The sequence below is a fragment of the Giraffa tippelskirchi genome, chromosome 13 (genome assembly GCF_054371585.1).
Source record: "Giraffa tippelskirchi isolate mGirTip1 chromosome 13, T2T-mGirTip1v1.2.pri, whole genome shotgun sequence".
Classification (NCBI taxonomy): Eukaryota; Metazoa; Chordata; class Mammalia; order Artiodactyla; family Giraffidae; genus Giraffa; species Giraffa tippelskirchi.
Window position 1 is genome coordinate 23505471 of NC_137287.1, and position 15103 is coordinate 23520573.

The 15103-nt window shown below is 39.6% G+C and overlaps 1 protein-coding gene across 1 annotated transcript in view; it reads right to left on the reverse strand.

Annotated features, from left to right (window-relative positions):
* Positions 1–8688: 8688 nt before the first annotated feature.
* LOC145531664 (acyl-coenzyme A synthetase ACSM2B, mitochondrial-like) overlaps positions 8689–15103 on the reverse strand; it is a 38467-nt gene continuing 32052 nt past the window's right edge. The window contains exon 13 of the mRNA XM_081554650.1: positions 8689–8912. Coding sequence (XP_081410776.1) covers positions 8811–8912 — 102 coding nt within the window. The 3' untranslated portion in view covers positions 8689–8810. The remainder of the gene's footprint in view (positions 8913–15103) is intronic.

Below are 15103 nucleotides of genomic sequence, written 5' to 3' on the forward strand. Positions count from 1 at the left end.
CCCATCTATTTGCCATGAAGTGATGGGACAGGATGCCATGATTTTAGTTTTCTGAATGTTGAGCTTTAAGCCAAAATTTTCACTCTCCTCTTTCACTTTCATCAAGAGACTCTTTAGTTCCTCTTCACTTTCTGCCATAAGGATGGTGTCATCTGCATATCTGAGGTTATTGATATAATTTCTCCAGGCAATTTTGATTTCAGTTTGTGCTTCATCCAGCCAAACGTTTCTCATGATGTACTCTGCATATAAGTTAAATAAGCAGGGTGACAATATACAGCCTTAATGTACTCCTTTCCCTATTGGAATCAGTCTGTTGTTCCATGTCCAGTTCTAACTGTTGCTTCCTGACCTGCATACAGATTTCTCAGGAGGCAAGTCAGGTGTTCTGGTATTCCCATCTCTTTCAGAATTTTCCACAGTTTGTTGTGATCCACACAGTCAAAGGCTTTGGCATAGTAAATAAAGCAAAAGTAGATGTTTTTCTGGAACTCTTTTGCTTTTTTGATGATCCAGCGAATGTTGGCAATTTGATCTCTGGTTTCTCTGCCTTTTCTAAATCCAGCTGAAACATCTGGAAGTTCACAGTTCATGTACTATTGAAGCCTGGCTTGGAGAATTTTGAGCATTACTTTGCTAGCCTGTGAGATATGTGCAATTGTGTGGTAGTTTGAGCATTCTTTGGCATTGCCTTTCTTAGGAATTGGAATGAAAACTGACCTTTTCCAGCCCCAACCATCAACAGAAAATTGAATTAGAGATTTACTGAGCATGGCCCTACCCATCAGAACAAAAACCAATTTCCACCTCAGTCAATCTCTCCCATCCAGAAGCTTCCATGAGCGTCTTATCCTTCTCCATCAGAGGGCAGACAGACTGAAAATTAAAATCACAGGAGCCCATTAAAGGTTAACAAATATTCTACATCTGATTATAACAGACTGAATTATGGGAAGACATAAATGACACAGCCTGCTGTTATATAGCTTGTCAATCAGCCTTGAGCCTATGCCCGTTTGCATTCTTTTTCATTGATTGGTGGTGGGTACAAGCCCTATTTTGCACAAGACATAACCAAAAGGAGGAGACTGGAAATATAAAAAGGGAGAAGCCAAGAGAGAGAGGGAGGACTTCTTCGGGGTCAGCCTGCTCCCATGTCTTGGGGGTATCAGTCTAATAAAAGATCTGTCTGCTTGAGCTGAGCTGAGCTGAGCTGTATCTTGTCTGTTGTTTTAAACCCTTTATTCCATCACTCCAGATTTTTATTGTGATGAGACAAGAACTGAGGAAGAGAAATAAAACAACCTGAGACATCTATACCCACCTTCTGAAAAGTTTTTTTTTTATTATAAATGAATGTTGAATTTTGTTGGATGCCTTTTTTGCATCTATTGATATAATTATATAATTTTTATTCTCAATTCATTAACATGTTTTATCACGTGGATGGACTTGCGCATGTTAAACTACCTTTGCATTGTGGAATGAATCTCACTTGATCATGGCATATCCTTATAATGCGCTGTTGAATTTTACTCACTAATATTTTGTTGAGGATTTTGTGTCTCTGTTTATCAGGGCCTGTAATTTTCTTTTTCTTTCTTATATATATATTTTTAAATAATTTTACTTATTTATTTTTTGGCTGTGCTGGGTCTTCATTGCTGCATGGGCTTTTTTTCTAGTTGGGGCGAGAGTGGAGGCTATTCCTTATTTACAGTACATGGATTTCTTGTTGAGATGGCTTCTCTTGTTGTGCAGCATGGGCTGTAGTGCGCACAGGCTTCAGTAGTTGTGGTATGGTGGTTCAGTAGTTGCAGCTCCCAGGCTCTTAGAGCACAAGTTCAATAGTTGTATAGTTGCATGTAGACTTAGTTGCTTCAGCATGTAGGATCTTCCCAGACCAGGGATTGAACCTGTGTTTCCTGCACTGGCAGATGGATTCTTTACCACTGAGCCACTGGGAAATTCCACTTTGCTGGGTTTTTGTTTTAGGGTAATGTTGGCCTCATAAAATGAGCTTGGAATTATGCCTTCCTCTTCAATTTTTTGTAATAATAGGAGAAAGGTAGGCTTTAACTCTTCTTTAAAGAGTTTATGGAATTCTCCCTTGAAGTCATCTACACTTGAACTTTTGTTTTTGGATTTTTAAAAAATTACTGATTCAATTTTGTTATTAATAATCAGCCTAATCAGTTTTTCTATTTCATCATGATTCAATCTTGGAAAATTGATATATGTTTCTAAGAATTTATCCATTTTTTCTAGACTGTCTAATCTATTGGCATATGATTATTTTAGCATTCTTTTATGATCCTTTGTATTTCTGTGGTGTCAGTTGTAATTTCTCCTCTTTCATTTCTAATATTATTTATTTGGGCTCTCTTTCTTTTTTTCTTGATAAGTCTGGCTAAAGATTTTTTGAGTTTTTTATCTTTTCCAAGAATCAACTTGTAGTTTCATTGACCATTTCTACTGTGTTTTTAGTCTCTATTGCATTTATTGCTATTCTAATCTTTCTTAATTCCTTCCTTCTACTGACTTTGGTCTTTGTTTCTTGTTTTTCTATTCCTTCAAATGTATATTTACATTCCTTATTCAGCATTTTTATTTCTTGAAAAAGTCCAGTATCACTATGAACTTCTTTTATTGTCTCTATTTTCATTTACCTCCAGGTGTTTTTAGTTGCTTTATATCTCTTCATTAACACATTGTTTACAAGCATGTCATTTATTGTCTGTGAGGTTATGTTTTTTCTCCAACATTTTCTGTAGCTGATATCTAGTTTCATACATTTATAGCCAAAAAATATGCTTGATATGATTTCAATCTTCTTAAAAGTAGCGGGATTTTTTGTGTGTGTGGTCTATCATGTCCTTGAGAATGTTCCATGTGCACTTGTATATGTATTTTTTCTGGTTTTAGAAGGAATGTTTTATATAAATATATGTGTGTACATATATATATATATATATATATATAAATCTCAAGGTCAAATGTGTCATTTAAAACCAGTATTTACTTACTTATTTTCTGTCTGAATGATCTATCCATTGATGTATGTTGGATATTAAAATCCCCACTATTATTGCATTGTTGTCTATTTCTCTCTTATTGCTATTAATATTTTTTTATTTATTAATTACAATATTGTGATGGTTTTTGCCATATATCAATATGAATTGGCCATAGGCATACATGTGTCCCCTCCCTTCTGAACACCCCTCCCCCTTCTCCCCCCGACCTCATCCCTCTAGGTTGTCACAGGGCACCAGTTTTGGGTGCCCTGTGTCATACATCAAAGTCCCACTGGCTCTCTATTTTACATACGGAAGTGTATATGTTTCAATGCTATTCTCTCAAATCATCCCACCCTCTCCTTGTCCCACTGAGGCCAAAAGTCTGTTTGTTATGTCTCAGTGTTCCCATGTTAGGTGCATGAAGATTTATAAAGTTTACATCCTTTTGTTAGAGTGACCTCTTTATCATCATGTAATGCCCTTTTTTGTTCCTTATTACTGTCTTCTTTTAAAATCTATTTTATTTAACCTTAGTATACCTATCCCAGTTTCCTTTTATTTTCCATATACATAGAATATCTTTTTCCATACCTTCACTTTCAGTCTATGTGTATCTTTATATCTGAGAGGTGAGGTTCTCATAGGCAGTATATACCTGGCTCTCATTTTTTGTTTTTGTTTTTAATATCCTTCCAGCTACCTTATGTCTTTTGATTAGAGCATTTAGTCTATTTACATTTAAAGTAATTATTGATAGACACTCCAGTACTCTTGCCTGGAAAATCCCATGGATGGAGGAGCCTGGTAGGCTGCAGTCCATGGGGTCGCAAATAGTCAGACACGACTGAGCGACTTCACTTTCACTTTTCACTTTCGAGCATTGGAGAAGGAAATGGCAACCCACTCCAGTATTCTTGCCTGGAGAATCCCAGGGACGGGGGAGCCTGATGGGGCTGCTGTCTATGGGGTCGCACAGAGTCGGACATGACTGAAGTGACTTAGCAGTAGCAGCATGTACTTATTGCCATTTTGCTAATTGTCTCTCAGTTGTTTTGTAGTTCCTGTTTCCTTTTTTTGGTCTCTTCCTTGTGGTTTGATGGATTCCTTTAGTCTTCTGTTTGGATTCCTTTCTCTCTATTTTTGTATATCCATTGTAGGTTTTTTGGTTTGTGATTACCATGAGATTCCTCTATATCAACCTGCGTATTTAACCATCTATTTTAAGCTGACAGTTGGTTAAATTCAAAAGCATTCTAAAAGCACTACATTTTTATCCCCCTCCCATACTTTATGTTTTTGATGCCATATTTTATATCTTTTTATTTTGTGTATCCATGAATTACTTACTGTAGTTATAGTTGATTGTACTACATTTTTGTCTTTTAAACTTTGTACTAGATTTTTAAGTGGCTGATCCATTGCTTTTACTATATATTTGCCTTTACCAGTGATTTTTTCCTTTTATATATTTTCTTATTTCTAGTTGTGATCTTTCTTTTCTGTTTATAGAAAACCTTTTAACACTTTTATAAGGCCAGTTTAGTGGTAAAGATTGCTTTAGATTTTGCTTCTCTGGAAAACTCTTTATCTCTCCTTTAAGTTTTAGTGCCAACCTTACCAGAGAGAGTATGCTGGGTTGAGTATTTCCCTTTCAGTACTTTAAATATATCTTGACTGTAAAGCTTCTTCTGAAAAATCCACTGATAGTCATGGGGTTTCCTTGTACATGATTAGTTGTTTTTCTTTTACTGTCTTTAAGATTCTCTCTTTATGCTTGATTTTGCCATTTTAATATGTCTTGCTATGGATCTCTTTGGATTCATTTTGTTTGGGACTCTCTATTCTTCTTATATCTGGATGTCTATTTCCTTCCCCAGGTTATGAAAGCTTTCAGTCATTATTTCTTCATATAAGTTTTCTGTCCCTTTCTCTTTCTCTTCTTCTGGGACCCCTATAATACAAATGTTAGAATGCGTGAGGCTATCTCAGAGATCCTTTAAACTCTCATCATTTAAAAATTTTCTTTCTTCTTTTTCATGTTCTAATGGAGGGATTTCCACTATTCCATCTTCCTGATTTTTTATTCATTCTTTTGTATCATCTACTTTGCTATTGATTACCTCTAGTGTATTTTAAATTTCAGTTATTGTATTCTTTGTTTCTGATTGGTTCTTTCTTATATTTTCTAAGTCTTTGTTGAAGTTCTCACTGAGGTTCTGCAATCTTTCCTAAGTTCAGTGAGCATCCTCATGATGATTTCTTTGAACACATTATCAGGTAAATAACTCGTCTCTGTTTTATTTAAGTTTTTCTGGGGTTTTATTTTGTTCTTTCATTTGGGACATATTCTTCTGTCTCCTCATTTTGTTTGACTTTTGTTTCTGTGAATTAAGCAAAAGACATACCTCTTTTGTTCTTTAAGGAGTGGCCTCGTGTGGGAATATCCCTTGTGTAGACTACTTTCACCTGGCACCTTTCCCAGGTGAGCTGGAGCTATATTTGACCTAGGCCAGAAAAGTCACTGGGGGATGCTAAACCCAAAGTCACCTTGGTAAGGTGATTAGAGCTGTAGCAGAGCATGGTTAGGTATAGTTCCTGAGTCAAGGCTGCCTTGGCAAGTGGCTGGAGCTGGAGCAGGCATGGGTCACAGGGAGTCATAGGAGCAGTGGTGCTTATCAGCACCTCTGACCTTGGAGAGGGCTCCAACTGTTTCCTGTCATTTTGGCTGGTGGCTCAGATGGTAAAGAATCCACCTGCCATAAAGGAGACTCAGGTTCAATCTCTGGATCAGGAAGATCCCCTGGAGAAGGGAATGGCTACCCACTCCAGTATTCTTGCCTGGAGAATTTCATGAACAGAGGAGCCTGGTGGGCTACATTCCATGGGGTCACTAAGAGTCAGACATGACTGAGATACTAACACTTTCATTTTTCACTAGGGTTAGCAAATGGGTTTCCTTCTTATATAGTCTAGGAGTCCTTTAAACTATTTTCACTGTGTTCCAGGGTGGATAAGTTTGCACTCGGACCCTTCAGCAATTTTTCTTCCTACTGAAGATTGCTGTGATAGGGGTGGGATCCCCGTGTATACCATGTCTCCATCTCTCCTATGTATTTCTATGTGGTCTGCCTATGTGCAGTAGTTAGTCAATCACTCCTGAAGTATTCTTCAAGAAGAATTGTTATATATGTAGGTATATATTTGGTGTGTTCCTGGGAGGATGTGAGCTCAAGATCTTCCTACACTGCTACCTCCTCTCTCTAGGGAATATTTAAAAGATTACTTTAAGAGAAGTAAGGGTTAGAGAAGAAGGCAAGCAAAGGGATATATAGACATTGTAAGCAGATAGGCCTGTGTTTGAACCCGATGAACCACATTTACCAGCTATGTGACTTTGGAGACTATCACTGAATCTCTCCAAGTCTTAGGTTATTTCCACTGTAAAATGGGAAAAAATAATAGAACTTGAATTGAAAAGTGAGATTAATATATGTGTATCTTGCCATAGGGCCTGACACTTAGCAAGTACTTTATAAATAATTGATATTGTTATTACCAAAGCCTTTGAATGTGTGGATCACAATAAACTGTGGAAAATTCTGAAAGAGATGGGCATACCAGACCATCTGACCTGTCTCTTGAGAAACCTGTATGCAGGTCAGGAAGCAACAGTTAGAACTGGACATAGAACAACAGACTGGTTCCAAATAGGAAAAGGAGTACGTCAAGGCTGTATATTGTCACCCTGCTTATTTAACTTATATGCAGAGTACATCATGAGAAACGCTGGGGTGGAAGAAACACAAGCTGGAATCAAGATTGCCAGGAGAAATATCAATAACGTCAGATATGCAGATGACACCACCCTTATGGCAGAAAGTGAAGAAAAACTAACGAGCCTCTTGATGAAAGTGAAAGAGGAGAGTGAAAAAGTTGGCTTAAAGCTCAACGTTCAGAAAACTAAGATCATGGCATCTGGTCCCATCACTTCATGGGAAAGAGATGGGGAAACAGTGTCAACACTGTCAGACTTTATTTTTTTGGGCTCCAAAATCACTGCTGATGGTGATTGCAGCCAAGAAATTAAAAGACGCTTACTCCTTGGAAGGAAGGTTATGGCCAATCTAGATAGCATATTTAAAAGCAGAGACATTACTTTGCCAACAAAAGTCCATCTAGTCAAGGCTATGGTTTTTCCAATGGTTATGTATGGATGTGAGAGTTGGACGGTGAAGAAAGCTGAGCGCCGCAGAATTGATGCTTTTGAACTGTGGTGTTGGAGAAGACTCTTGAGAGTCCCTTGGACTGCAAGGAGATCCAATCAATCTATCCTAAAAGAGCTCAATCCTGGGTGTTCATTGGAAGGTCTGATGTTGAAGCTGAAACTCCAATACTTTGGCCACCTCATGTGAAGAGTTGACTCATTGGAAAAGACCCTAATGCTGCGTAGGATTGGGGGCGGGAGGAGAAGGGGACGACAGAGGATGAGATGGTTGGATGGCATCACTGACTCGATGGACATGGGTTTGAGTAGACTCCGGGAGCTGGTGATGAACAGAGAGGCCTGGCGTGCTGCAATTCATGGGGTCTCAAAGAGTCGGACAAGACTGAGTGACTGAACTGATTCTTAAAAAGAAGAGTCATAGACTCTCAGAGACCCTTTGCTTTCTTCAACTCATTTCAAACTTTAATCTGCCAGGAAGATTCACCTTCCATCTTTTGGTTGTAGGTAAAGCCCTCATAATCCTTACCCCTCTCCTGGATCCCTGGCTCTGGGATTCAGAAGTCTCAGGAACCATTGGTTTATTCTTCAAACAAAACTTCTTTGTTTTCCCCAAAGATAATCCTTAGGGTCTTAACTTTAAAATGATTTTATTATTGATTCTAGGAAGAGTAGATAACAAAAAAAGAGAGACAAAAGCCGTAGGAGAAGGGCCACCCTTTTGAGGTGCCTGCACTACTCTCATAGCCGTGATCTGAAATCTGTAGATGCCACGTAGAGATAAGACATGATAGCATTTATGAAATGGCTTGCATAGACAGTGCTTTGCATGTGGCAAATGCTCCATAAATGGTGTTTTCCCTCCTCTGGTCATGATTGCCCCCAAATTTGAAGTTACTTGCAGGTGATTCTAATTTTCCAACCACACGCATAAGCCTCTCTGCATGGAGATTCTGTCCTAGGAGTGCGTTGGGGTGTCATAGCCTTTTGTTTCCTAGCTAAGATCCAGTTTTCCTCATGATTCTTGTCACTATCTATTTGTGGGAGAAAACTAAAAGTTTCCTTCTGTCCTCCCTTTCTCCCATTCTTCCTGTCTCTCATCATTTTTGTTTATCATTTTCTCTTATTATTAATATTTTATTGAGTTCTGTCTTTTTTTTTTCCCCTTTCCACCTCCCTACCTTCTTTCTTTCCTTCATTTCTTCCTTTCTCCTTCTATTTCTCTTCTTCCCTCTAATTATTTCCATCTTTCCTCCTGTCCTCCATCTCACGATCCCTCCCTCCTTTTCTTATTCCTCAATTTCTTTTTGTTGATATTTTAATTTCTTTTTATTTTTTCCCTCCCCTTTCCTCTGTTCTCCTCTCCTTTCCTCTTTCTCATTCCTCCTTTCTTATTCTTTTTTCAATATCTAACATGGCAAGATTTTGAAATAATAACCAAGGAAAGACAAAAATCAGATCATGTTTTGTCATAAAGAATCTCATATCCCCAGAGGAAGGCAGATGACCCAAATGGAATTAAAGGGGAAGAAGGGCAGGATCCAAAGTAAAGCATCTGGTTGGTATCACTAGACTCCGACCTGCTCAGGCTTTTTCCACTCCTTGTCTCGAAGTTTTGTCCGCTGAATTTTCCCTGTAATGGTCTTGGGCAGATCTAAGACAAACTCAATCTGTTGAGAAAAAAACCAGTCCAAAGTGGGTTATTTGTGACACCAATGGGTTGGATTTTTCAGAGGAATTACTATAGAGCGAGAGGAAACTCTTGAAGCTGAAGGCTCCAGGTGAGTGAGGACAGATCCTGGTAAGTCCCTTGGGAACACCCTTGTGTGATAAAAATCTTCAGAAAGTGTTCTGGGACAAGGACAAGAGATTAAACATAAAGATTAGTCAGCTGCTCTCTGACATTCTCTAGAAGACGCAGCATGATGAATGCAACATGACACAGTAAACAGCTATCTGAGCTTTTACCTCAGACTCTGTGGGCTCCAGCCTTTCCTTTACCATGTGCCTGGCTTTGGTCAGGTCATTTAGCTTTTCTGAGACTCAGTATTCCCACTGAGTAGACTGAAGGATAACAACTTTGTTGAGTTGTGATAAAAAAGTGCAATTACACAGACTAAATTTTTGCATGAAGAAAATTTGCCAGCTGAAAATGTGCTTCCTGGGCATGAGGATTAATTTAGGCTGATTATTTTTAAGAAATAGAAGACTCAGGATGTTTTTCTTGTTCAGTTCAGTCGCTCAGTCGTGTCCAACTCTTTACAAACCCATGAACTGCAGCACGCCAGGCCTCCCTGCCCATCACCAACTGCCAGAGTCTACCCAAACTCATGTCCATTGAGTCGGTGATGCCATCCAACCATTTCATCCTCTGTTGGCCCCTTCTCCTCCTGCCCTCAATCTTTCCCAGAATCAGGGTCTTTTCCAATGAGTCAGCTCTTCTCATCAGGTGGCCAAAGTATTGGAGTTTCAGCTTCAACATCAGTCCTTCCAATGAACACCCAGGACTGATCTCCTTTAGGATGGACTGGTTGGATCTCCTTGCAGTCCAAGGGACTCTCAAGAGTCTTCTCCAACACCACAGTTCAAAAGCATCAATTCTCCGGTGCTCAGCTTTCTTTATAGTCCAACTCTCACATCCAAACATGACTACTGGAAAAACCATAGCCTTGACTAGACAGACTTTTGTGGACCAAGTGATGGCTCTACTTTTTAATATGCTGTCTAGGTTGGTCTTTCCTTCTAAAGGAAACTTTAGAACTTTAGAAACTTTAGAACTTTCCTTCTAAAGAGTAAGCATCTTTTAATTTCATGGCTGCGATCACCATCTGCAGTGATTTTGGAGCCCCCCAAAATAAAGTCTGACACTGTTTCCCCATCTTGTTACTTACTGCTTAACTGCTTAAAATTTTTAAATAGTTTGTTCCCCAGATATCTCTGCAAAGAATATGGTCTAGGGTGTGAGGAAGATTCAGCAGGGCCTACACATCATTGTCCATCTATGACCCACTGTATCTGTATAGCTCAGAAAATATTTATTTACCAAATATTTGATTTCCCATTTCCATTAGAATTGCTTAACACCTTTTTGAGGTCCCAAAACCACTACTCCCAACATCACGTTTTGTCTTCAGCTGAACATGGTATTTAAGGTGAGGGTTCTGACTCTTCTGGTGAGTTATTGAGTTTTCCTGAGTCTCTCCCAAGAATACATGACTAAACTTGTGTTTGATTTCTCCTATTAATCTGTCTCATACTGATTTAATACTTAGACCAGCAGGAAGAACCTAGAAAAGTAGAGGAAAATTTCTTCCTCTCCAACAGGGCAAACACTCAAAAATATTAGCTATGGCTATTAATGTAGACCAGAGAGAATAGCTATCTAAGAGTTATGAAGTCTGGTTTTGAATTCCGTCTCAGTCATTTCCTGTTTGTCTGTCCTTGGAAAAGGCAAAATGGTTGCCTGAGGAGGCCTTACAAATAGCTGTGGATAGAAGAGAAGTGAAAGGCAAAGGAGAAAAGGAAAGATATACCCATTTGAATGCAGAGTTCCAAAGAACAGCAAGGAAAGATAAGAAAGGCTTCCTCAGTGATCAATGCAAAGAAATAGAGGCAAACATTAGAATGGGAAAGTCTAGAGATCTCTTAAAGAAAATTAGAGATACCAAGGGAACATTTCATGCAAAGATAGAAACAATAAAGGACAGAAACAGTATGGACCTAACGGAAGAAGAAGATATTAAGAAGAGGTGGCAAGAATACACAGAAAGACTGTACGAAAAAGACCTTCATGACCCAGATAATCACGATGGTGCAATCGCTCACCTAGAGTCAGACATCCTAGAATGCAAAGTCAAGCAAGCCTTAGGAAGCATCACTGTGAATAAAGCTAGTGGAGATGATGGAATATCAGTTGAGCTATTCCAAATCCTAAAAGATGATGCTGTGAAAGTGCTGCACTCAATATGCCAGCAAATTTGGAAAGCTCAGCAGTGGCCATAGGACTGGAAAAGGTCAGTTTTCATCCCAATCCCAAAGAAAGGCAATGCCAAAGAATGCTCAAGCTACTTCACAATTGCACTCATCTTACATGCTAGTAAAGTAATGATCAAAATTCTCCAAGCCAGGCTTCAACAGTGCATGAACCACGAACTTCCAGATGTTCAAGTTGGATTTAGAAAAGGCAGAGGAGCCAGAGATCAAATTGTGAACATCTGTTGGATCATCAAAAAAGCAAGAGAGTTCCAGAAAAACATCTACTTCTGCTTTATTGACTATGCCAAAGCCTTTGACTGTGTGGATCACAACAAACTCTGGAAAATTCTTAAAGTGATGGAAATACCAGAACACCTGACTTGCCTCCTGAGAAATCTGTATGCAGATCAGGAGGCAACAGTTAGAACCGGACATGGAACAACAGACTGGTCCGAAATAGGAAAAGGAGTATGTCAAGGCTGTATACTCTCACCCTGCTTATTTAACTTATATGCAGAGTACATCATGAGAAACGCCAGGCTGGATGAAGAATAAGCTGAAATCAGGATTGCCGGGAGAAATATCAATAACCTCAGATATGTAGGCGACACCATCATAATGGCAGAAAGCAAATAAGAATTAAAGCACTTCTTGATAAAAGTGGAAGAGGAGAGTGAAAAAGTTGGCTTAAAACTCAACATTCAAAAAACAAAGGTCATAGCAATCAGTCCCATCACTTCATGGCAAACAGATGGGGAAACAATGGAAACAGTGAGAGACTTTATTTTCTTGGGCTCCAAAATCACTGCAGATGGTGACTGCAGCTATGAAATTAAGAGACACTTGCTCCTTGGAAGGAAAGTTATGACCAACTTTGACAGCATATTAAAAAGCAGAGCCATTACTTTGTCAACAAATGTCCATCTAGTTAAAGCTATAGTTTTTCCAGTAGTCATGGTTTTTCCAGTAGTCATGTTTGAATGTGAAAGTTGGACTATAAAGAAAGCTGAGGGCCAAAGAATTGATGCTTCTGAACTATGGTGTTGGATAAGACTCTTGAGAGTCCCTTGGACTGCAAGGAGATCCAACCAGTCCATCCTAAAGGAGATCAGTCCTGGGTGTTCATTAGAAGGACTGATGTTGAAGCTGAAACTCCAATACTTTGGCCACCTCATGCGAAGAGTTGACTCATTGGAAAAGACCCTGATGCTGGGAAAGATTGAGGGCAGGAGGAGAAGGGGCCAACAGAGGATGAGATGGCTGGATGGCATCACTGAGTCAATGGACATGGGTTTGGGTAGACTCCGGCATCTGGTGATGGACAGGAAAGCCTGGAGTGCTGCGATTCATGGGGTCGCAAAGAGTCGGACACGACTGAGCGACTGAACTGAATTGAACTGAACATGTATGGATGTGAGAGTTGGATGATGAAGAAAGCTGAGCGCCGAAGAATTGATGCTTTTGAACTGTGGTGTTGGAGAAGACTCTTGAGAGTCCCTTGGACTGTAAGGAGATCCAACCTGTCCATCCTAAAGGAAATCAGTCCTGAATGTTCATTGGAAGGACTGATTTTGAAGCTAAACTCCAATTCTTTGGCAACCTGATGAGAAGAACTGACTCATTGGAAGAGACCTCGATGCTGGGAAAGATTGAAGACGGGAAGAGAAGGGGACAACAGAGGATGAGATGGTTGGATGGCATCACCAATTCAATGGACATGAGTTTGAGTAAACTCTAGGAGTTGGCGATGGACAGGGAGGCCTGGTATGCTACAGTCCATGGGGTAGCAAAGAGTCAGACATGACTGATCGACTGAACTTAACTGAACTGATTGGATCATAGAAAAAGCAAGAGAGCTCCAAAAAACATCTACTGGCTTTATTGACTACACCAAAACCTTTGACAATGTAGATCACAACAAACTGTGGAAAATTCTTCAAGAGTTGGGAATACCAGACCACCTGACCTGTCTCCTGAGAAATATGTATGCAGGTCAATAAGCAACCATTAGAACCCAACATGGAACAATGGACTGATTCCAAATTGGGAAAGCAGTAGGTCAAGGCTATATATTGTCACCCTTCTTTTTTTTTTTTTTTCTTTTTTTATAAATTTATTTATTTTAGTTGGGGGCTAATTACTTTACAATATTATAATAGTTTTTGCCATACATTGACATGAATCAGCCATGGGTTTACATGTGTTCCCCTTCCTGGACCCCCCACCCACCTCCCTCTCCATCCCATCCCTCTGGGTCATCCCATTGCCCCGGCCCTGAGCCCTTGTCTCATGCATCGAACATGGAATGGTGTTCTGTTTCACATATGATAATATACATGTTTCAATGCTATTCTCCCAGAACGTCCCACCCTCACCTTCTCCCTCAGAGTCCATAAAATTGTTCTATGCATCTGTGTCTCTTATTCTGTCTCGCATATAGGGTTATCGTTACCATCTTTCAAATTCCATATATATGCATTAGTATACTGTATTGTTGTTTTTCTTTCTGGCTTACTTCTCTCTGTATAATGGGCTCCAGTTTCATCCATCTCAGTAGAACCGATTCAAATGTATTTTTTTTAATGGCTGAGTAATATTCCATTGTGTATATGTACCACAGCTTCCTTATCCATTCGTCTGCTGATGGACATCTAGGTTGCTTCCATGTCCTGGCTATTGTAAACCCAATGTTCATCGCAGCACTGTTTACAACCTTCTTATTTAACTTATATGCAGAGTACATCAGGTGAAATGCCAGGCTGGATGAAGAACAAGCTGGAATCAGGATTGCCGGGAGAAATATCAATAACCTCAGATATGTAGGCGACACCACTATAATGGCAGAAAGCAAATAAGAATTAAAGAGCCTCTTGATGAAAGTGGAAGAGGAGAGTGAAAAAGTTGGCTTAAAACTCAACATTCAAAAAACAAAGATCATAGCAATCAGTCCCATCACTTCATGGCAAACAGATGGGGAAACAATGGAAACAGTGAGAGACTTTATTTTCTTGGGCTCCAAAATCACTGCAGATGGTGACTGCAGCTATGAAATTAAAAGATGCTTACTGCTTGGAAGAAAGTTATGACCAAACTAGATAGCATATTAAAAAGCAGAGCCATTACTTTGCCAACAAATGTCCATCTAGTCAAAGCTATGGTTTTTCCAATAGTCATGTATGGGTATAAGTGTTGAACCATAAAGAAAGCTGAGCACTGAAGAACTGATTGTTTTGAACTGTCGTGTTGGAGAAAACTCTTGAGAGTCCCTTGGACTGAAAGAAGATCAAACCAGTCAACCCTAAAGTAAATTATCCCTGAATATTCATTGGAAGGACTGATGCTGAAGCTGAAGCTCCAATACTTTGGCCACCTGATGTGAAGAACTGACTCATTGGAAAAGACCCTGATGCTGGGAAAGATTGAAGGCCAGATGAGAAGGGGATGACAGAGGATGAGATAATTGGATGGCATCACCAACTCGATGGACATGAGTTTGAGCAAGTTCTAGGAGTTTATGATGGACAGGAAGCCTGGCTTGCTGCAGTCCATGGGGTTGCAAAGAGTAGGACATGACTGAGCAATTGAACTGAATTAAACTGATCTCACACTATATGTATCAGCTTGCCAGGGCTTTGGTCTAGGAGTCAGATGGTCTTGGGTTTAATGCAAGGAATAACAAAAGGGATTGTTGTCTAGTCTCTAAGTTGTGTCTAACTCTTTTGCCACCTCCTGGACTGTAGCCCACCAGGCTCCTCTGTCCATGGGATTTCCCAGATAAGAATACTGGAGTCAGTTGCCATTTCCTTCTCCGGGTGCTCTTTCTGACCCAGGGATGAAGCCGTCTCCTGCATTGGCAGGTGGATTCTTTACCACTGAGTCACCAGAG